We start from the raw sequence: 25,263 nt of genomic DNA on the forward strand, positions 1-25,263 counted from the left end.
TTTGCTGTAATTTTGGGATAGCAAACAAGATAGTTTGCTGTTTCAAGAGGGGGTATGTCACGGGGACGTGGTGGTGATGGGGAAGTGTCTAAACTAACTATCACTGAATTTGGCCTAGGGTACCAGGCTAGGCGTCTTAGTTAATGCCCAAAAGGTACCTATTATTTTATGTGCAACCGTATTATTGTAAGCATATTCCAGCAAAGGCAAATAATGCTCCCATTTGCTTTTGTGATCTGAGACATAGCATTTAAACATATCCAAGATGGTAGAGTTTTCATGCTCCGATTGTCCATCAGACTGAGGGTGAAAAGATGACGAAAAATTCAGCGTAGTGCCCATATTTTCAAACAGCCCTCTCCAAAAGAGGCTGGTCATCCTCAGATCTCTATCACTGATTATGGATTCAGGCATCCCATGATACTTGAAGACATGCTGCAAAAACAATTTGGCCATTTGATCTGCTGTAATTTTCTTTCTTACTAGCACAAAGTGGGCTTGTTTGCTAAACCTGCAAATTATTGTCCACAATCCGTCATGTCCAGTAGGAGTACGTGGAAGATCAAACACAAAATCCATAGCTATGCTTTGCCATGGTCTATCTGGAATTGACAAAGGGTGTAACAACCTAGGTGCCTTCTGCCTGTGTCAAACTTTACTTTCTAACAAACCATGCATGTTCTCACATATTCTTTCACATCTTTCCTCAAAGATGGCAAGTAAAAGTATTGCTCCATTGCTGTAATTGTTGCTGTAATTCCCCTATGTCCTGCATATGGAGGAGCATGACTTTCCATTATGACTTTCTGTCGCATCTAATTAATGACACAGAGTCGTCCATGCATCAAAATGAAACCCTCTTTCAACATATAGTGATCATGCCTTTGACCATCAGAAAGCTGATCATAAATAGTTGAAAAATCAGCATCATTAACATACTGATCTTTCATCACATCTAACACATTGTTGTAAGCAATGCTCACTGCTGAAACACTGGGTTTCTTGGAGACTGCTTCAGGCTATGGTTTCCTGGAAAGTGCATCAGCCACGACATTTTCGTTACCCGGCACATGTACAATTTGAAAATGAAACATTGAGAGGAAGTTAGCCCATCTCATGTGCTTTTCATATAATTTTCTCTACGTGAGAAAATATCTAAGTGACTGATGATCTGTCTGCACATAAAAATCAGCTCCAAGAAAGTAATGTTTCCATGTGGTCAAAGCATGTATCACTGCTATCATTTCCTTCTCGTATGTCTGCAAGTACAATTCAGCATCTTCGAGAACTCTACTCTCATATGCAACCACTCTGCCATCCTGCATCAAAGTGCCTCCTATGCTGTTCCCACATGCATCACAAGTTACAACAAAGGGTTTTGCAAGATCTAGCAAGATAATAACGGGTTTAGAACACAACTTTTGCTTCAGCTCTTCAAAAGCTGCATTTTCCTTTGGTCCCCACCAAAACAGTACAGCTTTCTTCTGTAAAGCATGCAAGGGAGAAGCAATTTCTGCAAAGTACTTTATAAACCTCCGATAGTATGAACACAACCCAAGGAAGCTTCTGACTTCATGCAGATTTTTCAGAATTGGCCAACTCCTTATGGCCTCAACTTTTGCAGGATCCATCTTGACTCCATCCTTTGACACTATATGACCAAGAAAATGAATCTCATGCATAAAGAACTCACTTTTCTTGGTGTTTATTATTAGCTTGTGTCTTTTCAACTCTTGAAACACAATCGTAAGGTGTTTCCTATACTCTTGCTCATTTTTAGAGAACACAATGATGTCATCAAAGAAGGTGCCCACAAACTTTGTGTGTGCTCTAAAAATTCTGTCCATCATTCTATTGAAAGTGGCAGGTGCATTAGTCAAACCAAAAGGCATCACAAGGAACTCATATAAGCCAAATGAAGTGCGGAAGGCAGTCTTGTAGACATCTTCAGGCCGTATCCTTATCTGATGGTATCCACTTTTAAGGTCAATACGACTGAACATTGAGGAACCTTCCAACCGATCCAATATATCATCAATGCGTGGAATTGGAAAATGGTTCTTAATTGTGACTCTATTCAAAGCCCTATAATCAATACACATTCTCCAACTGCCATCCTTCTTTTGCACAAGCAACACAGGGGAACAGTAAGGAGAATTACTTGGCTGTATTAATTCCTTTTCCAAGAGTTCCTTCACTTGTGACATTCTCTCTTCCTCTTGTGCCTTGCTGACACAATAGGGAGGTATATTAGGCGGTGAGCTTCGTGGAATTGTATCAATTTGATGATCCTCGAGCCTCTTGGAAGGTAATTCTTGAGGAAGTGCATCTGAGAAACAATCCTGAAAATCTGAAATAAAAGCAGCCCTTTCTCTATCCAAAACAGAAAGAGTAGAGCCTTCCTCAACTGGTTGGCTGTCCTCTTTGACAAAAATCAAGTACGTTGAAATATGACGCTTTATTACATGGGAAATACAAGAAGCTGAAACTACTGGAATGGACTCCCCTTTCAACTTTACATCAAGTACATGATTTTTGCCTCTATGAGTTATTTCTCATCTGTACATCAGCCCCCACCCTGTACATCTAAGGCATCCCAAGCAAAGCATCACACTCTGGCAAAGGCATAATGTAGAAGTCCTTTGCATCCTGATATCCCTAGATATGCATCCTCAACTTACCAATGATTTTTGATGCAGGGATCAGATTCAGAGGTTCTTAGACCTTGACCCCCAGCTACTCTCCACTGGGTCTTGGAGGCTCTGGCTCTATGGAGGAGTTCCCATCAGGTATTTACAGTGGGACCCCGGAGAGTGGGAGTGGATTGACGCGGGGCATCGAGAGAAGAGCATCCCCTTCTTTCGTTACACGGTCAGTAATGCCAGGAGATCTCAGCTCAGTAGTAGAGGTTGGAGACCCTCCAGAGTTCCTCATTGGGAGACTTTTGGTATTACTGCGGATCAGCAGAGGTACTTCTGGAGGAGGTTCTGGAAATCCCACAGGAATAGAAAGATCACTATCTTCTTTTGGCTTTCTATCCATGGAGGGATTGCAGTGAACCTTTGGAGGTCCAGATTCAGAGCCGACCCTACTTGCCCTCGTTGCCTTTCTGCTTCGGAGTCTATTCAGCATTGCTTATGGGATTGCAGACAGGCGAGATTGATTTGGATGGGGATAGCCAGGATCTTCAGTCACTTTGCCCATTCCCCACTTTTTATGACTTGGGGCTCGGTGGCTTGGCTTTCTCTTACAGGACCTCAGGTTTTCTATGAGGGAGTTGACTCCTCTCGGGCCATTTCGGTTCGACGTCATCGGGTTGAGTTCTGTTCGTTGGATGTGGTACCACACCGTCCTTTTACAGCTGTACATGCCTCTGTGGATACTTCTTGGGAGATTCTAGCGAGCATGGCAGCCTGGCATATCTGGAGAGCCAGATGCACAGAGGCTATGGAGGGTACTCAGGTTCATCCCTCGCACACATTGGCTAGTATCTGGACAGACATCGTACACACTCTGATGGCCGTTTGGACGGGTATGCAGGGGGACTCCCGTGCGGCCTCAGCTAGGAGGGCTTCTTTCTTCAGGGAATGAAAGGATTCTCCTTTCTTCTCTGAATCTACTACAGGGTTGAGATGGCAACTCTCAGCCTCAGCCTTGGCTTCTTTCCACCTCACTCTGAGGGGTTTTTTATTTATCCTCATGATTTCATGATGTATTCCGCCTTGAGCTTGCTCTCGCCGGTTTTTGTTCTTACTTAATAGAAGTCTTTTTCATGGAAAAAAAAAAAACTTGCCAATGATAGGAGTGACAGGTGTGTTCAGTTCAGGATTGGCCATATCACACATGCCGGATGGCCCCATTTCCTCAGGCTTGATACCAAGCCTTCCTGCCATATCAGGAGTTATGAAATTCGCCGTTGCCCCAGAATCAAAGAAAAACAAACAATTCTGATTTCTGATTTTTTCCCATGTCCTAGAATGGCATGGTCCACAGTCTCTGATGGGTAACTCTTTGCAGGCTGAAAGCATCATTGGTCAAAAGTTTTTTAACCTCTGCTTGCTTTACAGAAACCTCGCCATTCTTCTGTTGCTGATGTTATTCATGATGATGGCTCTATGCTTCCCTTTTCTCTGGCAGCCACACAGTATGGTTTGGGTTCTCATTATCGTACTTTGTGGCAACAATGAAGATGTCTCTCCAGCAAGTCTCTTCCAAGAGCCTTCGTGAAGATGTCCGCAGCATTCTCTGTAGTCGGACAGTACACCAAGTCGACCTCTCCATCCATGATGAGCTCGCGTACCAAGTGATATTGAATCTCAATGTGTTTTGTGCGAGCATGGAACACAGGGTTCTTTGCAATCGCCATGCAACTCTGATTGTCACATGATAACTGCGTAGGCTTGTTCTGCACTGCACCCATGTCCCCTAAAATCCTCCTCAACCACACTGCCTCACAAGAAGCAAAACATGTTGATTTAGCGTAGGCTTGTTCTGCACTGCACCCATGTCCCCTAAAATCCTCCTCAACCACACTACCTCACAAGAAGCAAAACATGCTGATTTGTACTCAGCCTCGGTAGAAGAAAGAGCAACTATGGGTTGCTTCTTGCTGACCCATGACACAGCTCCAGATCCAAGTGAGAAACAGTAACCTGTCACTGATCTCCTGCTGTCCACGTCTTCAGTCTTTTTCGTTTCCTCTTCATCATGTGCATGTGGCAAACTCCCAATTACATCTCAAAGAAGTCTTGCGGAAGGTTTAGGCCTTTTGCCCTTCCGATCAGCCTGTTTATCATCATCTGACCTGTCTCTTTTCTAGGATGGGCAATCATAAGAGCGGTGTCCCTCTCCTTTGCATATAAAACATTTGTTTTGCTCCATGAGTGACTTTTTCTCTTCATCAGATAACTTGGTACGGGGCTGTTTATTAGGCTGTCCACGCCTTTGACCAGCTTTGAATTGGGCTTTTCCTCCCTTTTGAAACGGTCGTTTGCCATAATTTTTACTTTCAGATTTGATGTCCTTATCCTTGTGTTTGGCAGCCCGTTTGCTGTCTTCTTTCTTGCTGTCCATAAAGCCCAAATTCTTCTCCTGCATCCATGCATATGCTGTCCTTGCATTCTCAATTAATTGAGTCATAGAACCCACCTTGGTTTTGATGCAATAATCACGTAGCTCACTAGGCAATCCACAACAGTACCTCTCTATTTGCTCTTTCAAAGAAACATGCCTCTAAGAGCTCAATGGCAGCAAAACATCCCAAAACCTCTAGGTGTAATCATCAAGATTCTTGCAAAGTTTGTATGACAAGTCATGCCAGTGTGAAAGTACTTCAACTTCAAAAGTTGGAGTAAACCAAGTAGAAGAGAACACTTGCTTAAATTCCAGCCAAGTAGCACGTGCATCTCCATGAAGCATAAGGTTGGTGTACCACTTAAGTGCATTGCCTTTCAAAAATGTGGCAACCTTCCTCATCTTGGATGCTTTTGTAAACAAACCCCCAAGAAATGCAGCATCAAATTGTTGAAGGAATGTGAGGGCTTTGTACCTGTCCTGTACTCCATTATATGTCTCAAACTTGACATGAGAACCACCATCCTTAAATTCTTTATATACATTTGATATTGGCTGTTCCAAAGATGGCTGTATTTTTGCAGCATTCCCTTCACTAGGGAGAGCCATGCTTGGCTGAACATTAGGCATGGGAGCATATACTGTGGCTTGCATGCCTGGCTGCATTCCCACATTGTCATACATGGCTTGCTTTCTATGCCCAGTTGGCGGTGAAATCAACATAGCGTCAAAGATAGAATCTGTACCAAAATATTCAGGTTGCTACCTCAAATATGGCTGAGGTGGCTGAGCCACATTTATGGACTGCACATTATTATTTTGAGGAGTAGAAGTACCCAAACCAAGGCCTTGTGCTGGCTGCTCATACTGTTGCACTGGCTGTACTTTTTGTACCTCTTTCTCAAGCACTCTTTTGGGGGATTCCTCTGAAGTCACTTTCAAAGTCATTTTTTATGGATGTCCCTCATGGGAAACTGATGCATGAGTGTGCGGTCCACCATGAGAAGCTGATGCATGTGTGTACTCACTCTTTCCGTGCTTGTGCTTTCTTGATTTCTTCTTCTTCTTGGCATTTGTCTACACAATCTGAGCCAAATTTTGAGTCAGCTGAGTCAAAGAAGTCACTCCACTTGCAAGCTGTGCATTCAACATAGTAGCATCATCTGACTCACTGCTAGAACTAGTATCACCGTTGAGCTCAGTTGTAGCTTCATGTGTGGCCTACTCAAAAGGCATTTGTTATGCTCCCTGCAGCTGTTCCTTCTTTTTCACCAGGAGAGCATAGGGGATGCAAAAGGAGAAGTGCTATAAGTGATGAAACTCTTCTGAAGTAAGTCCCTCACTTGAGTTGCCACTTCTTCCCGTCCTACCTTAGAGAGTCGGTATGGGGCCTTATTGATTGGCTTTCTGCCAGGTTCTAGGACTATGGCATGATCTACATCTCTTCTCGGAGGCAACTGTGATGGCAAATCAGCAAACATATCTGCAAACTCTGAGAGCAATCTCTGCATATCACAGTCATCAACACGAGGAGTGCCACCCTCTTTAGTTATTGACACATTTAATGCATATATGGTGCTGCCCCTCTTGAGCTCTCTGGCCAATTGCCTTGCTGAAATGACCTGCAATTTAGGAGCTGCAATACCATGCAATGTAGCTGAGTGTTAAGGCATTGAAGTCCATGCTGATTTTGCCCAGTGATCGCAACCAATCACAGCCCAGGACAACATCTATTGAGCCCATGTCAAGTGCCAAGAGATCACCTGCAAAAGTATAGTCATCAGAGAACTTAATCCTTGCATCTTGGCAACAAGATCTACTGATCATATGCTGTCCATTGGCCACTTCTACTCTCAGCCCATGGTCTATCTCAGTAGCAATCAATCCAACCCTCTGTAAGGTCTTGCAGTTAACAAAATTATGGGTGCTACCGCTGTCCACCAACACATGCACAATCCTGCCATTAATCATCCCTGTTAATCTGATAGTATCAGCACTTTTGGCACCCATCAGGGCATGCATGGAAATAGTATAGAGTGTTGGCTGGGCATCCCAATAAACCTCATCCTCGTTCACAGGAGCATCACCACTTGCATCTTCAATAAAAAGGTATCACATCCTGATGCACCACAGAAAAGAGTGTTGGCCTACGGCCTCTCATGCCACCAGTGGGCAGAATCTCATACGACTACGAAGCATGAGTGTCATGCACAGTAGCCCCACCAGGATCAAAAGGAAAGTCAGCGCCCTTCGTGGCTCCAGTGTCAGGAGCCTCATCTATGTTAGAATTAATGAAGTCAATCTAATGTGCACAATGTGCAAGGACATTAATAAATGTGTGGAACAATGTGAGTATCAATTTATAAGATACAAGAGTGGTGTGGATTAAATGAGTCTAAGACTAAGGTCATAAATGTCTAAGGTGCAAAACATACATGTAATAGAAAATCTGGAGCGTGGAATTCAGTTATGCTTCACCTTCTACATCTCGCTCAATCTCTCTCCCTCTCTCCCTCACGTGATCTTGTGGACATTTGCACACTGCATTGTGCATATCTTTTCATGGTATCAGAGCAGTCATGATCGGGAGAAGGAGACACACGCATTGATGTAACTTTCAGCCAATTTGAGTGAGAGTTGATGGAGCAAATGTGGAGAAATCAGATCTGAAGTGAAGCAGCCCCAAAAGAGACACTTTCATCGCGAAGAATCAAGCCAAATCCATCAAATGATGAGTCAAATGGAAGGAGATTTAGGCCAGCAATGAAGATGCACCATTTTTGAAGCGGAATATGCAAATCGGAGTCCCCAAAGTGAAGAAAATCAAGGCACCCAGTTTCAGCAAGCAGTGAAGCATCCCAAAATGAAGAAAATCCTGATTTTTTGGGAAAAAGACTCTCAAATCTAGGCGTTTTCAAAACGCCCCTGTTCAGCCATGTAGGAGACCTCCTCAGCATCCTCTCCATGAATTTTGGTGGCCAACGGAGAAATTTTCGAGGTACAAATCTCGAAATTAGTGTTTGCAGTCCCGGAATTAGGGTTTCTGCAGAAAAATCAGACATGAAAAAGTCTTCAAAATTGACTCAGAATTGAAGAAATGGGCTTCCCTTTCCAATGTAATCACGAAATTAGGTTTTCACACCTGGTTTTTGTGCAAAAAGTGAAGAAAACACAGCCCCAAGGTTGTGCAAAGCAAGCTTGAATGATGGCCGTGTGCATGAGTCCCAAAATGATGGCAAAAGTTGAGGCAAACGATGCCCAAGTCAAGAGAAAACAGTCCCAGCCATGTGTGAGATATGGAAGATGGATATTTGCTGCTGTTTGTTGAAGCAATTGTGTGGCATTTCATGCGTGAAGTGTCGAATTTGTTTGTGGACCTGTTTGTGTGTCCAATGGGAAGCATATTGATGCTATCCAACATCCAAGGACAAATGAATGTCAAGGGACTTGAGGGAAGGAAAATTTCCAGCCTGTTCGTGAGCCCATGAAGAGGGCACAATTGAAGGAGAAGGCAAAGAAAATTGACCAGCAAAGTGAAGAGTTGAATGTGAAGGAAAATTGCAGCCAATGGTAATGTACTTTTCATTTAAAATATGAGCAAGATTGATGGTTCATTGTGAGCAGTAATTGCTGTCCCAATATTTTGTGTGGTTGGTGGCCATATAATCCCTAATTGTGTGGAGAATACCTTTCTTTAATTGTTTGCTGTCCTAAGGTTGAAATGGCAGAAACAAAGTCAGATATGCTTTTCCTACCTGAGAGTGGGAAGCTTGATGGAAAGAACTATCCTATATGGAAGTTCAAATTGATGAACATCCTCAAAATGAAGGATTTGTGGGACATAACTTCAGGCAAAGAGGGGAGACCCGAAGTAAGGAAGCCCGTGTATGCTGAAAAGGCAACAAGTCAACAAAGAGGCACTGAAGATGAAAGGTATGAAGCTGAATTGAAAGCAAGGGAGCAATTTGATAAGAGAGCACAAAGGGCTCTTGTTTACATCAATATGAATGTAAAAGACAACATTATTCCACAAATAAGTGGAGCACAATGGCCGGATGAAGCATGGACTACTTTGTCAAGCTTGTTTGAGTCAGTGAATACAACAAGGTTGCTCTTCCTAAAACAGAAATTGCACTCATTCAAATGGGAGTCAAGAGAGCCAATCACAAGCTACTTGACACGTTTGAAGGACATATGTGATCAACTACTTTCCGTTCAAGAAATGGTAAGTGATGTTGATATGGTAAGCATTGCAATTAATGGGCTTACATCACATGAAACTAACTCTCCATGGCAGCAATTAACTACCTCTTTGATGGTAAAAGAGACTACTCCAACTTATGAAGAACTAAGTGCTCTTCTACTTCAAGAAGAGCTGAGAAGGCAAGGAAGCGGCACAAGGAGGGTCAAAGGCAAAGATGAAGCCCTTAATGTAAGAAATAAGCAATGGAGAGGCCGTGGAAGAGGAAGCAATTGGAAGAATCAAGAGAGGCAAAATCAGTCCACCAGCCAAGAAGAAATGGGTGAATCAAGTAACTTTGGGAATGATAGAAGACCATTCAATGCTCGTGGAAGAGGCAACTATAGAGGAAGTGCAAGAGGCAATTTTAGAGGTGGCTCAAGAGGAGGATTTAGCTCCAACTCAAGAGGTAAAGGACCTTGTTTTTATTGTGGAGAGGATGGTCACATTGAAGCAGAATGTAGAATTAAGCAACATGCACAAAACATGAGAGGTAGGGGGAGAGGTTACTCCAACTACCAAAGAAGTCAAAACAGCAATTATGTGGAGAGAGATGCTCACAATTATGAAGGACAAAGCAGAGAAGAATTCTTGTTAATGGCTGATTCAACTCAGTCACAATTCAAGAGTGAATGGTACGTTGATTCCGGTGCTACAGCTCATATGACTTGCCATAATGATTGGTTTGTCAATTATGTGGAAGAAAACAGTCCAAGTAAAGTGGTTTTAGGTGATGACAGCACCCAAGTGATTAAAGGACATGGAGATGTTCAAATACAGCTTTCTAATGGTGATCAAGGCACACTTAAAGATGTGTTGTGGATACCCAAACTTGCAAGGAATCTCTTGAGTGTTGGCTGTATAACAGACCAGCACATGTCAGTTGAATTTTTTAATGATCATTTTGTCATAAAGGATCTCAAGAAGCAAGGAGAAGATGTGGCTTGTGGTGTACGAAGTGAAGATAGGTTATACAAGCTCATGGGAATGAGCGTGCAGCAAGCTCTCATGGCAAAGAAGAGTGAAGTGACTAAGCTTTGGCATCGAAGGTATGGGCATCTTAATGTTGATGCTCTGAAATATTTGTTTGATAAAAAATTGGTCATTGGTTTACCTCCTATTGAAGCAATTCCAAGAATGTGTGAGCCATGCATACTCGGCAAGCACTCAAGGACACCTTTTCCTCATGCAAGCTCATGGAGAGCTCAGGCAATTGGAACTAATACACAGTGACTTGTGGGGACCATCCCAAAGAACCTCATTGGGTGGTTCAAGATATTTTCTTTCCTTCATTGATGATTACTCAAGGAGATGTTGGCTGTATTTTCTGAAGCACAAGTCAGAAGCATTTGAAGTATTCAAAGAGTGGAAAGTACAAGTGGAGAATGAAACAGGAGAGAAGATAAAAAGATTGAGGACTGATCGTGGTGGCGAGTTCAACTCCGAAAGGTTTGATTCCTTTTGTATTGAGCATGGCATTTTTAGGCAATTGACTACCGCATATAGCTCACAACAAAATGGGGTGGCTGAGAGAAAGAATCGTACCCTTGTGGAGGGCGGAAGGAGTATGTTGAAGGATGCTAATTTGGGATCAAGATTTTGGGCAGAAGCTGTTCATACTGCAGTGTACCTTCAAAATAGAGCACCTACAAAAGCTTTGGATAGTAAAACTCCTCATGAAGTATATACCGGTTACAAGCCTAATGTATCTCATTTGAGGATATTTGGGTGTGATGCTTATGCATATGTACCTAAAGAAAGAAGACAAAAGCTTGATGATAAATCTAAGAAGTGTATCTTTGTTGGTTATGCTTCTAACTCCAAAGCCTACAAGTTATTTGACCCTGTTGATAGTAAGATAATAATCAGCCGGGATGTGAAGTTTGATGAAGATATGTTTGCTGTCCATGAAGAAGAATTGAAGGAAGTTGATGGCCCCCTCATATTCTATGAGGTAGATGAAGACACAGGTACACAATTAGAGGAAGATATTCAGCAAAGTGATAAAAGACCAGAAAGACCAGTCACTAAAGAAAGTGAAGTTGCTGTCCCAAACAGTCTCAAAAGGACCTCCATTGATGGGGGAGGTGAGTTGGCAGGTGAACCAGCACCTATGCAAGTGAAGAAGCTTCCAAAATGGTACATCAAGACCATAGAAGAAGGTATAATACCGCAGCAGCCCGAGTCAAGTGTTAATGGTGAAAGAAGAAGTCAAAGGTTGAAGCAAAAGAATTCAGCATGTGTCAATTTAGCACTTGTGTCACGAGTGCTAAGTAATGAAGAGCCAAAGACTTATGAGGAAGCAAGTCAAAACGCAGCGTGGAGACAGGCAATGGAAGAGGAGTATAACTCCATCATTAAGAACCAAACATGGACGCTTGTTGATCTACCTAAAGGGAAGAAAGCAATTGACACAAAATGGTTGTACAAAATCAAGTATAAGGCAGATGGTACTCTTGAGAAGTACAAGGCAAGATTGGTTGCCAAAGGTTATGTACAACAAGAAGGAGTGGACTATGAAGAGACCTTTGCTCCTGTGGCAAAGATGAACACAATCAGAACTGTTTTGGCACTTGCAACATACAACAATTGGGAGATTGAGCAAATGGACGTCAAGAGTGCCTTTCTTAATGGCATTCTTGAGGAGGAAGGGTATGTGACGCAGCCAAGAGGTTTTGAAGTCAAAGGAAAAGAAGAGCAAGTTTGCAAGCTCAAGAAGGCATTGTATGGATTGAAGCAAGCTCCACGTGCATGGTATTTAAGAATAGATGAGTTTCTACTTTCTGATGGCTTTGAGAGAAGTAAAAATGATCCAAACCTGTATGTATTTCATTATAATGAAGACATGTTGTTGCTGATCGTGTATGTGGATGACTTAGTCGTTACAGGTTCAAATAGCTCACTCATTGACAAGATCGAGAGGAGTCTTTCAAAGGAATTTGACATGAAAGATCTTGGCCAGCTTCACTATTGTTTAGGCATTGAGGTTTGGAGGAATGAAAACAGTTTGTTTCTTACTCAAGCAAAGTATGTGAAGGAATTGCTTGAAAAATCAGAAATGATGGATTCAAAGCCACTACCAACGCCCATGGAAGTGAATGAAAAGCTTACAACGAATGAGCATGGACAGAAGGTGGACGGTACAACATATAGGCAGCTTGTGGGCAGCCTTATTTATGCAACCATAACACGACCGGATCTCTCATTTTCAGTCACAGTACTCAGCCAATACATGGCTGATCCTAAAGAGTCACATTTGAAGGCGGCAAAGAGAGTACTACGGTACTTGAAAGGTACATTCAACTATGGCATTGAATATGTATCAGCTTGTGATCTTACTTTGTATGGATACTGTGATTCAGATTGGGCAGGAAGTGTGGAAGATAGAAGATCAACCACAAGTTATTGCTTCATGATTGGGAGTGGAGCAATTTCATGGAAAAGCAAGAAGCAACCTACCGTTGCTTTGTCATCAACGGAGGCTGAATATATTGCAGCAAAGACTGCTGCGTGTGAAGCTTTATGGCTGAGAAGAATAATGGATGAAATGATGAAGAAACAGGATGATCCTACAACAATTTATTGTGATAATCAAAGTTGTATTCAAATAGCAAAGAACCCAGTGTTTCATGCGTGCACCAAGCACATTGAAGTCCAGTATCACTTTGTGCGGGAGAAGGTGCATGCAAAGGAAATAGAGCTGATTTATTGTTCCACTGAAGAGCAGGCAGCAGATATTCTCACCAAAGCATTGGCGCGAGATAAGTTTGAAAAATTCAGAAATGTGTTAGGTGTAAAAGAAAATAGATTGATCATTAAGGGGGAGTGTTAGAATTAATGAAGTCAATCTAATGTGCACAATGTGCAAGGACATTAATAAATGTGTGGAACAATGTGAGTACCAATTTATAAGGTACAAGAGTGGTGTGAATTAAATGAGTCTAAGACTAAGGCCATAAATGTCTAAGGTGCAAAACATACATGTAATAGAAAATTTGGAGCGTGGAATTCAGTTACGCTTCACCTTCTACATCTCGCTCAATCTCTCTCCCTCTCTCCCTCACGTGATCTTGTGGACATTTGCACACTGCATTGTGCATATCTTTTCAATCTACATCATGTATATTTGCCATCTCATCTTGAGACGTATCCAAAGAACCTAGGGCATCAAACAATTCCTCGTCTGAGAGGTCAATGATCATGCTGAGCTTGGTAGTACCACTGTTGCACATCTTGCACACATTCCTGTGCTCAGGAGTCCATTCCTCACCACATTTAAAACATAAATTGGCCTTCTTTCTGCTGTCCATTATTGCCTGTGTATGCTATTTTATCTCAGCCTGCTCATTTCCAGCAGTAGGCTTGCCTCCAGGCTTGGCATCAGGATACCTGTAAGGCCAGGCATACGGCATCTTACTACCTGAGACAGTAGGAAAGCGAGGAAATGGTGCTGCTGCAGATTTCTTGTCAGTCCACTCAGCAAACTTAGGCTTTGACTCAACGTCATACCCCGTAGCATGCGAGCTGCCCATGGCATTTCTGTGCTTGCCAGCATATTTAGGCTCGAATACTTCTGCAAGCTGAGCTGCCCTCTCAATTGTTTGAGGGTTGTGTGCCTTCACATCTGCAGCGAGAGAAGAATTTAACCCATGGATGAAACGCAACAGTTTTCCCTTTTCAAATAAGTCCTGCACAAACAGGGAAAGCCTCCAAAAACGCTGCAAGTACTCTTGGACCGTGCCAGTCTGTGACAAGGCATAAAATTCAGCCAAGTATTGATCCAATACAAGTGGAGATACAAATGTAGTGACCATCAATTCTTTGAAACCCCTCCAAGTGGTTGGTCTCTGAGGCAAATCCCTCATGTATCGCCACCATGTGTGGGCATAGTCCTGCATATGCATACCCGCAAAAATGATGCGCTCCTCCTCAAACTTTGGGTAGAAGCGAAAATAGTCTTCTAGCTTCGTGAGCCACTCCTCCAACTCATTGGGAGTGCGAGTGTCCCTTTTAAACTTATGCACTGTGAGTTTGTCCTTGATATCCTTGGCTGCATAATTCTTGTGTAACCTCCAGAAGTGCGGGCTTTAGGACTGTTAGGAGAGCACTAACCTAAGACCTCTATGACAATTAGTACACTCACTTAGTCTAACCTAACCATCCCTTTAACCCTAGTTAGCGCTAACCTAACCTAGGTCCAACTAACTAAACATAAACCTAACCCACTAACTAAACTAACCCTGGTTAAAATCTAACCTAAGAATTAGAACTTTGTTGGCTAAGGTTTGCAGGAGGCGAAAGGCGAGACGAAGGCGGCACGCAACGTGGATGGTGGTGATCACACAGCGGGCACCGGGTACTGGACGAGAGTAGCATGCAGCACGAGCAATCCATCTCAGAGTCACTCTTAGTGAGTGGCTGAAATAGGCCTCCAGGTCCTACACGGAAGAAGCCGGGGTGCATGCTGCCGCGCTGCATCAACATCCTCAAGGGAGCACCAGTACGGGAAAACTGCCCCAACCATCTTCTGTCTATCCAAACATGAAGTCCTTCCCACCAAGACTCAAGAATGGCTAAGTCAATCTCGCCCATCCGTTGCCCTGCCCCTCGCAGATGTGCTAGGGCGTCAAGCCTCACCTTTGTCTCCAGAGGTAGTCTGCTCCAACGACCAAAAGACCCTGCCAGACCACTGTCCCACTGTGCCCAACCAATGTGAGTCCGCTGTCCGAGCATACGTCCCTCCTAATCTCTGACCTCTAGGTGCCACATAAGGGGCTAGCACTCAAACTCCTCTCTGCATCTGAGCGGAGCACGGATGAGACCCCCTGCCAATCTCTGCCAAACCCTGTGAAGACTCCTGATCAAGGGGGAGCCCTTCCCCGTAAGGGGGGCCTCTGAGAAGATCCATCTATGTGAAGGCTGCCACTGTCCCCCAGTGCGTGGGGTGTTCCTCAGAAGCCCTCGCTGTAAGAGGAGCTTCCAAGGCTCTGCACCTAGGGTGAGGCCATGAACCACCAACTTGCCTAGAAGGGCCCTGCTCTGCATCTCCGGATCTATGATACCCAAGCCTCCCAGTGCCTGCGGCATGATCACCGTCTGCCAAGCTACTCGGGCCCTAGTGTTCCTCGTGCTGCCTGAACCTGCCAAGAGGAAGTTCCGTACCAACCGTCGGAGCTGCCAAATGCATCCTCTGTGAAAGCACCAACAGGAGGCAATATACCAGACCGTGGCAAGGACCTGGTTTGCCACTAAGGTGCGACCTGTTAGGAGAGGTTGGCTGAGCTCCAATAAAAAAGCTTGCGCCGAACACTCTCAAGGACCGGGGCAATCTGCTGCTCTGCTATGATGTCAATACCCACCTGGCATCTGAGGTATCTCGCTGTCTGGCCCCGCAGTATCCATATGAAGCCAAAGTCACTCCCAGATCTCTTGTGTCTCCTCAAAGCCCGTGGAGAAGCCTATGGATTTCCTCCAGTTGATCCATGCCCTCGAGGCCTCACAGTAGATAGCCAGGGCACCTCTGACTCTCTCTGGACTCGCTGTGGTGCCCTCAACATACAAGGCCGTGTCATCTGCAAACTCCGAGTCAAGGAGCTCCTCCTCCTGTCTGATTGGGAGCCTCAACCCTGTGATCTCAGATAGTAGCCCAGAGCCTCTGCCACAAACAAGAAGAGGAAGAGAGCTAGTGGGCAGCCCTGGCGGACCGAGCGAGAGAGAGGAAAGGCCTCGCCTGTGTGTCCTCCAATAAGCATCTGACTAGAGCTCCCTGCTGAAACTCCTCTGACCCATTTGTCTGAGAAACCCAATCTACTCATGGTGCCCTCCAAGAAAGACCACTCCACCCTGTCGTAGGCCTTCTCGAAGTCCAAGAGAAGGACGGCCAGCGGCTATGACTCCTCCCTGGACCAATCCACTGCCTCCTAGAAAGTGAAGATGTTGTCCAAGATGCTGCGCTCCTGGACAAACCCAGTATGTGTGTCATGGATGATGTCGGTAAGATGGGGCCGTAACCGCATACTTAAGACCTTGGCCAAGATCTTGTATGCGGTATCAAGCAGAGTGATCGGCCGCCACTGTCGGATATCTGACCTATCTCCCCCTTTCAGGATCAAACAAATCCACCCCTTGCTCAAGGACTGAGGGAGAAGGCCTGTGTCAAAAATCTCCCGGCAAGCTAACCGAAAAGGGATGGAGATAATCTCCCAGAAGTTCCGGAAGAAGGCCGGAGTCAAGCCATCCTCACCCGCGCACTTCTAGGTCAGGAGCACCTTGAGGGCTTCCAAGAGCTCCTCATCTGTGAAAGGTTCCTCAAGTCTGCTGCATAAATCCTACGAGACTACTGTCGGAACATGATCCCAAACTAGCTCTCGTGCCACAAGACCAGCTGGAGTCATCTTCTCCGTCTGAAAGAGCTGGCTGTAAAAACCGGTGGTCAAGTCAAGAATCTCCTGCGGGTCAGTGTGCATGATACCCTGCGAGTCTCGGAGATGCTGTAGTTGTGTGCCTGTCGATCGGGGCCCAATGGTCTGAAAGAACGGCTTCGTCATCCTGTCCCCCTGATGCACCCAACGGGCCAGGGAGGCGTGATAGGAGAACTCAAACCGCCGCAGCTCCGTGTCCTGAAGCTCGAGACGAGCACTCTCAAATCTGTCACTAAGCCACTAGGAAGCTGGGTCCTGCTCCCTGAGCCTCTCGATGGAGGCAAGGTCTCTCCGCAAAGCCCACTCACGCTCCTAAAGGGTCCTCCTTCGCCTAAGGGCGTGAGCCTACAGCTCCTCACTGCTCCTCTGAATCGCATCGGCCACCCACGCAGCCCAGCCCTCATACGGTGCCATCTCTGACTGCTCCCAAATCCCTGCCATGACCTGCTAAATCTCCTCGTCCTACAAGAGGTCCTCTGGAATGCGGACCCCCTTCTGGGGGAGACCTCGGCGGGGCTGATCCAGGTGAAGTACCACTGGAAAGTGGTCTGACATCGTGGTACCTGCCAGAATCCCGGTAGATCCGCCTCTGTGTAGTGCCCAATCCCCAACATAGAAGCGCTCTAATCTCTCTAGCAATCCATCGTGTCTCCTCTGTCCAAAGGAGAAGAGAAGGCTGCTAGAAGTCCTACTGAACTCTGGCTCTCTCCACGGGTCTTTGTCACTAATCACGAAAATGAACTGCTCCCAAGTGCTACGCTCTGCTGCTGGCATCTTAGAGAACGAGGTGTCGCCCTGCTTGTCTTCCCCAAACTCCAGGTTGTTGAAGTCACCTCCAACAATCCAAGAGTCAACGTCTGGGAGACACTCTGACAACCTCCTCCAAAAGGCCGGGCGGTGCTGTCTACACGCTGGCGCATACACACTCAGGATCCCAATCCTAGACTCTCCCGTCCGAACTCCCATCCAAATTGCCCGTCCTGGAATGAGCTCGCCCTGATCGTAGACCTCTGAAGCCAAAGTCTATGAGACTGAGATGCAGACCCCTCCACTCCGTCCTACTGCGGGGAACCACACCTCTGGACCTCTCCCTAGGAGAAGGTGATGGCATCGTCTGATGTCTAAGGCTGAAAACATGTGCTCTTGAATCATAAGGATGTCCACTGCCCGCCCTACCACTGCCCTCTACAACTCCTGCCGGAGTATCAAGTACTGCGGCTGGCTACGAACACGATCGTGGAGCCCGTGTACTGACTATGGTCCAGCTCATGAGGATGGGGGAGTCGAGAACAAGGCTCTCCTGTGAGTGGGTGCCTATCCTAGAAAGATTGTCTTGTGTGATTTTGCCGAGGGTTTAGAGGGCGAGTAGTCAGTGTCTGTGCATCGCCGTACTAGGGTGGATACCGGCTCAATACCGATCTTCCGTGCCCACTTCATCATGAAGGAGACTTCCACCCTGAACAACTCCACGCACTTCTGGAGGGGCCAGAAGTGTGCCTGCTCCACCTTTGCCTCTAGCAGCAATTTGATAACTCACGTCGCCAAACCACACACCGGCTCCTCGCGCGTGAAGCTCAACTGAAAGTTCACCTTCGTGCCATGGGCGTACCAAAGATCTAGTCCCTGTGGCCCCATCCACTTGTCCATCATGAGTGTAATTTGGTTACCCAAAATAGCATCAAACATTTCCGAGAACCCAACCCTGTGGAGGCAAATGCAAATCTCCAAACGGGGTGTGTCTGAGATCCCACTGCACTGATCAAACCCCCCTTCCAGGGCTGAAGGACCATGAGCGTTACCTCCAATGGTAGAAATTATGAGTCCAGAATCTCCAGATAGTTCTAGGGTCCTAACCTCTAGAAGTCCCGTGGTAAGGGACGCCCAGGCTGGAGGTTAGGAGCTGCTGACCGGGAGGATGAGCCTCGCCCCTCAGGATCCCTCTCTGAGCGGACCTGCTGCTGCTATGAGGAAGCAAAAGGGGGCGGCATCGTTCCCTTACCGGATGGTAGGGGTGACGAAGTGGAAGAAGCTGTTGCTGAAGTGAAGGGAGGGGCGGCAGGAGAGGGAGGGGTAGGGACACGGGGGACAGAGGGAGGGGGATGGGTGGTGAGAGTAACCATAGAAGGGGGGGCTGAGGGAGGGGGAGGAGGCGGAGGGAACCTTGGAGGGGGAGGGGGAAGTGAAGAGGAGGGGGGGGGGGGGGGGGGGGGGGAGGAGAAGGGAAGAGGACGATCTCAAGCCCCCCCTGTTGATCAGGCTCGCCACGACTCTGGATCGGCTCCTCTGCGGCCCTCGTTGGACTAGCGTCTGTGGCATTCGCCATCGCCGCATCTGGAGCTCCTGGGGCTCGCTGTTGCTGCAAGGGTGGGTGCGGAGGCTGAACCTCCAAAGCTGGAGGAACGGCTGGATGGGCGGAGGCCCCTGCTAGGAGGTGGCTCCTGCTGTTCCTCCTTCGAGGCCTCTCAGTCAACCCTGTCCCTCTCTCTACGATTGGCCCTTTGCCTGTGGCGCTTGCGGGCCTGCTTGCTTGGTTTCTTTTTCGTTTTGACTTGTGTCCAGTTCCCTTCTAAGGGGGTAACCCATGGGGTCTGAGACTCCTGTTGCTCCTGCCTGAGAGGGCGCTGAACTCGAGCCTGCTGACTCTGGCTACTCTACGGAGAAGGGGGAGGAGGCGCATGAGGGAGGCCATAGGGACAATCTTTGGCGAGGTGACCCATCTGTCTGCACCAAAGACACTGGCTTGGTAACCCGAAGATCTCCACCCTCGGGCGAAGTGTGCCCCCTTCCAGGGTCTCGAGAAGGATCAACTCTGGGAGGGACTTTGGACTCTCAACCACCAGCTTGATCCTGGGGACTCCATCATATGCTAGAATAGAAGCGGCCGACTCTAGCGGGGACTCGAGCACTGTGCCAAATGCCCAACCAATGGAAGGAAGGATGGCACGATACTCCTTGGGGAGCCCTGGGAAACGGAGCGTGACCGAAAAACGTGGAACATGATGTGTCGTATCCATGTCCTCCACTGTGAACCCATGATACCAGGGAAAGAGGTACACAAGATGCGGGCCAAGGAGGATGGGCTTTGCTCCACAAGTGTCGAGGCAGTGTCGGAGGAGCTCAGCTCGATGAGAAAAACGCCTCATCCATAGATGGTGACCTCCTGAATGTGGTCTCCCTCTAATGCCAAGCTCGCCAATCCACTCTCGCACCTGTCTCCGTGTAGGCATGAGGCCCACAATTCTGCCCACAAGCACCTTGTCCTGGAGGGATTGAACTGCCTGTTGTACCTGTTGCTTGTCAGTTGGGGAAAGAAGAACCTTAACGGCTGTAGGATTCGAGGGTGCTGCCATAGAGCCCCTCTGGCCAGACCAAGGGTCACCACCAAGGTTCTTCTTTCGCCTTAACAAGCACAAGTGCTCCCGCTGCAGGGAGGAAGAAGAAGAGGGTGCAGGAGAGAAATGTCAAAGGGGGAGGCAGCGGCGAGGCAGGGTGAAGGAGGGGGCAAGGATAGAAATGAAAGAAGGGGGGCAAGGAGGGTGGGAGGCAGAGGAGGAAGAAAAAGAGGGAGAAAAAGAGGGAATGAGAGGGCAAGGGAGCGGAGAGGAGGCAGGAGAGGGGGGGGTAGCCCACGGGGGAGAGGAGGACACGGGGGCGAAAGAGGCAAAGGTGGCGGGGGGGACGAAGGTGGAGGAAAGGAGGCGGAGATGGAGGTGGAGGGAGTGGGCAGGGCTGGCGGAGGTGGCGGAGATGGAGGCAAAGGAGGAGGAGGAGATGGGGGTGGCGGAAGCGGGCGGGGCTGGCAGGAGCGCAGCAAGCGGAGGGGGGGCAGCATAGACGGAAGCGGGAGGGGCGGGCGGGGCAAGGAGGTGGGAGCTAAAGGGGCGGTGGAAGCAGGAGAGGCGGGAGCAAACGGGGAGGCGGAGAGGGTGAGGGCGTACAGAGGGGGAGTAGAGGAAGGCGGACGGGGCGAGGCAGCGGGGCAGCCAAGGTGGGGCGCGGCGGCTCGACAGGAGCTCACAGGGAGCTCAGCTTGCAGCTCCTAGCATGGACTGTTACACCATATGAAGCATGGAAAGGCGGGAAGCTTCACTTTCACAAATGAGAGTTTTTGGATCTCTTGCATATGTCCATGTACCATCTCAGCTGAGACATAAGCTTGATGGCAGCAGCTTCTACGCAACAGGGAGTTGGTGGTGGGCAGCAAGCCACTTTTGACAGATTCTTTGCATTCATACAGGGCCCTACCTGAGGCCATCAAACTTGAGATGCCCTTCTCCGATTATGTGAACCTCAGGCGCGATGATGCCCGCACTTCTGGAGGTTACACACACAAGAATTATGCAGCCAAGGATATCAAGGACAAACTCACAATGCATGAGTTTAAAGGGGACACTCGCACTCCCAGTGAGTTGGAGGAGTGGCTCATGAAGCTGGAAGACTACCCCAAGTCTGAGGAGGAGCGCATCATTTTGCCAGGTATGAATATGCAAGACTATGCCTACACATGGTGGCGATACATGAGGGATTCGCCTCAGAGACCAACTACTTGGAGAGGTTTCAAGAATTGCTGGTCACTACATTTGTATCTCCACTTGTATGGTTGCGAACATGGGTTCATTAGTCTTGAGGGGCAACCATTGCACGTAGTTGGCTGAAGTTACTTGCATGATAAGGAATAGAGTTGGGTGATTCATGTACGAACTCTCTTTTGCTCTCGTGGCCACTTAAGTGTTCAAGTGACTGGTGGTCACTCGGGTGACCAAATTTCCTTTGGTCCCATGCTAGTCAATTAGGTGACCAAACACTTTATGGTCACTAGGGTAACCAAATTTCCTTTGGTCTCATGCTGGTCACTAAGGTGACACAGCACTTTTTGGTCACTCGGGTGACCAAATTTTCCATTGGTCTTGTGTTGGTTACTTGGGTGACCATGAGCTTTGTGGTCACTTGGGAGACGAAGAGCATTGTGGTCCCAACATGATCACGTCAGTGACTAGTGCAAGTTCACTGATGCATAAAATGAATAACATTTGTGAAAGACATATAGAATACAGTTTTAGAGATGGACGAACCTCTGAAGATGAGACTTGTTTTTGCTTTACACAGAACCATAGATTTTTATGTTTCAAGGAGGCATACATTGAGATGCCTTCAAGGTAAAAGAAAATTTTGGGAAATCAAACTTTCACCCGGGAAACTGTCTTGGTTGGTTATGTGTATGTTAGCAAAAAACGGAGAGGAAACTCTTGCCATTTGCCAAAATATTCATTCCTTTACTACTGTTGAAAATTATTGTGTTTTCTATTAAATGACATATTGATTGCATCTGAGAAGATGTGCTAAGGAAAAGAAAGGATGCAAATTCTTGTTGATTTCTTGGTGCAGATTACTTTCAATGTAAAATCAAGAAAATTGTGGGCTCTGCAAATTTTTTACAAACAGAACAAAGCCATGTTTTCAAAAATGGCACTCCAAGTCAGAGCTTGTACCTGAGTTCTTACATTCCACAACAGCGTGTGGCATTTTCTGTGGTGGGGGAGCATCCCTAAACTTCCCACTTTGGTATGTATCCATGTGCCTTCATTTCCACACTCAACCTTCTCAGCAATGCATATATATCAACTGTTGCAGGATGGGTTCCATCTCCCACTGTGAAATTGTGGACTTTGTTGTTAATCTCAATAAAAGCCTTGCCTGGCATTTTCCAGGCACGTGCACAAGTCTTCAGCTCCTGTATTTTTCTCTCTGCCTCAAACATGCCAGCATTAGAATAAATGCATGACATAAGTATGTAACCAGCAGCATGTCTATGATCCAGCATAAGTACATGATCAAAGCACAGTCCTACTTCCGCATCTCCATATATTCTGCACTGGCTAGGTCTTTTGCCTCATGCAGGTGCCCAGCACGGCCAAGAAGGTCAACCAGACAGTTATAGTGGTCTGGGTTTGGTTTAATACCAATATCTTGCATCGATTTAAAGATGTGATAACCATCATGAACTAAAAGCCTCCTGACTGCTAGCAGAGAGCAGACAAGTAAATGTCACATCACTTGGCATCAAGCCTTCTTGTACCATATCCTGAAAAATTGCAAGGCGAACTTGTAATCATTGCATTGGGCACATCCACAAATTATTGCATTCCATGTCACAATGCTTCGCATTGGCAGTCTGTCAAACACCTTGCGAGCATCTTTCAAACTCCCACATTTGGCATACATGTCAACGAGAGCACTCCCAAAATATAAGTTCAACTCAAAACCACACTCAATGGCATGACCATGAATTCACTTGGCCTGATGTAGGGCACCTACACTACAGCATGCTTTCATAATGCTAACTAAAGTCACACAGTCTAGCTCCAGACCCTCCTGTTGCATCTCCTGGAAAAGGCTGAGAGCCTCCTGACCAAGTTCATGCAGAACATATCCTGAAATCATTGCACTCCATACTACTGCAGTTCGTTTTGGTAGTTTGTCAAAAAGTTCACGTGCATCTTCAAGGCTCCCACATTTGGCATACATGTCGATGAGAGTGCTCCCAACAAAGACATCTACCTCGCAACCACTTTCCACGATAAGAGAATGAACAACTTTGCCTTGGCGAAGGTGGGCTATGCTAGAACATGCTTGTAGGATGGAGACAAATACAACATTATCTGACTGCAGACCATCCAGTCTCATTTTCTGAAACAGCAGTAAAGCCTCATGACCAAGGCCATGTCGCGCATATCCTGCAATAATTCCACTCCATGTTACTGCGTCTCGCTGTGGTAATATATCAAACACCTTGCGTGCATCCTTGAGGCTGCTACACTTGGCATACATGTCTACAAGGGTGTTGCCCACAAACAACTCTGACTCGCATCCACTTTCCATGATCTGAGCATGGATCAACTTGCCATGATCCAGGGCTGCTATGCTGGAGCAGGCTTTGAATAGGCTGATGTATGTGACATTGTGTGGCTTCAAACCTTCCTGTTGCATTTGATTAAAAAGCAGGAGAGCCTGCTGACCCTGACCATCCTTGGCATATCCTGTAATCATTGCATTCCGACTTACAGAATTTCTCTGCAACAATTTGTCAAAGACATTGCGGGCATCCTTGAGACTGTAGTATCTGGCATACATGTCAATTAAGGTGCTCCCTACAAAGACATCCCACTCACAGCCTCTTTTAATGATAAAAGCATGAGTAAGCTTGCCATGATCTAAGTCTGCTATGCTGGAGCATGCTTTCAGAAGGCTCACAAATGTGACATTATTAGGCTCCATATCTTCCTTTTGCATTTGATGAAACAGTTGGAAGGCCTCCAGGCCATTCCCAGCTTGGGCATATCCCGCAATCAGTGAACTCCATGTCACAACATTTTTTTCAGGCAGTTTGCCAAATACCCATTGTGCATGCTGAAGGCTCCCACATTTGACATACATTTCAATAAAGGGAAGGGGAGAGGGAGAGGAGAGGGAAGGGAGGGTAGGGTAGCTCTCGTGAAAGGAAGGGAGAGGGAGAGGGAGGGGAGGGGGGGAAAGAGAGAGAGAGAGAGAGAGAGAGAGAGAGAGAGAGAGAGAGGGAGGAGGGGGGAACGGAAGGGGAGGAGAGAGAGAGGGGGGGGGGAGGGGAAGAGAGAGGAGAGGAAAGGGAAAGTGGAGGAGAGAAGGGAGGAGAGGTCTCTTGCGCCGCCACGGCAGCAAGAATTTTAACACAAAAAAGAAGGAAGGGGGATGGGAGAGGAAAGGGGAGGGGAGAAATGATTTTTTAAGAGGAGAGGGAAGGGGTGGGTGACGGGGGGAGGGGAAGGCGTCGTGCTGCCGTGGCAGCAATATATATATATATATATATATATATAGCAGTTCTTTGCCGGAAATGAAGTGTAAGCGCTATGGATACTTCTTGATATGCTTTCAGACAATTTGGACGTATCAATGTTGCATTCCCCCTATTGATTCTAATGTTTCTATATGGTGCAGGCCAAATATCTAAGGAGCTTGAGAAAGGCTGGAATCTCTGGGCGAAGGTCTCTGCCGGAAATGAATTGTAAGCGCTATGGATACTTCTTGATATGCTTTCAGACGATTTGGACGTATCAATGTTGCATTCCCCCTATTGATTCTAATGTTTCTATAAAATATCCAAGAAGCTTGAGAAAGGCTGGAATCTCTGGGCGAATGTCTCGGCAAAACAGTTTTAGATTCTGTTCAGGGCGAAAATTGTTCATGGCTGTCCAAAATGCATCAAGGGAATATACATTTCATCCCACATTATTTCATGAGCATCAATACAAACACTTCGCTGGTAATTGAGATAGAGAAATGTCAATCTCCGTAAGTCCGAAGCAGAAAGTGATGCTTCAAGAGAGCTCCCTACTGTTGCTGGTGAGTCAATTCAGCTGGCGCTTGATGCTACGTGGAGCACAGTTTAAAGTATTTGTTTCATTTAACACACGCCCCATTTCGGTTGGTTTTTGGCCTTGTGAACGTACTAGATCAAGGAAGAAGAGAAGACCAAAACAACGATTTCCGCAAGTC

The 25,263-nt window shown here is 46.5% G+C and overlaps 1 protein-coding gene across 1 annotated transcript in view; it reads right to left on the bottom strand.

The window, feature by feature from the left end:
• Positions 1 to 23,845, bottom strand: part of LOC147891592 (pentatricopeptide repeat-containing protein At4g39530-like) — a 39,886-nt gene extending 16,041 nt beyond the window's left edge. Inside the window, exons 1-2 of the mRNA XM_087387997.1 lie at positions 23,027 to 23,845; positions 22,224 to 22,350 (exon numbers count right to left, since the gene is read on the bottom strand). Coding sequence (XP_087244123.1) covers positions 22,224 to 22,350; positions 23,027 to 23,781 — 882 coding nt within the window. The 5' untranslated portion in view covers positions 23,782 to 23,845. The remainder of the gene's footprint in view (positions 1 to 22,223; positions 22,351 to 23,026) is intronic.
• Between the last annotated feature and the right edge of the window lie 1,418 nt (positions 23,846 to 25,263).

Source organism: Dipteris shenzhenensis, chromosome 17, assembly GCF_047967505.1.
Source record: "Dipteris shenzhenensis isolate YYH24624 ecotype China chromosome 17, Dip_SZ_1.0, whole genome shotgun sequence".
NCBI classification, from domain to species: domain Eukaryota; kingdom Viridiplantae; phylum Streptophyta; class Polypodiopsida; order Gleicheniales; family Dipteridaceae; genus Dipteris; species Dipteris shenzhenensis.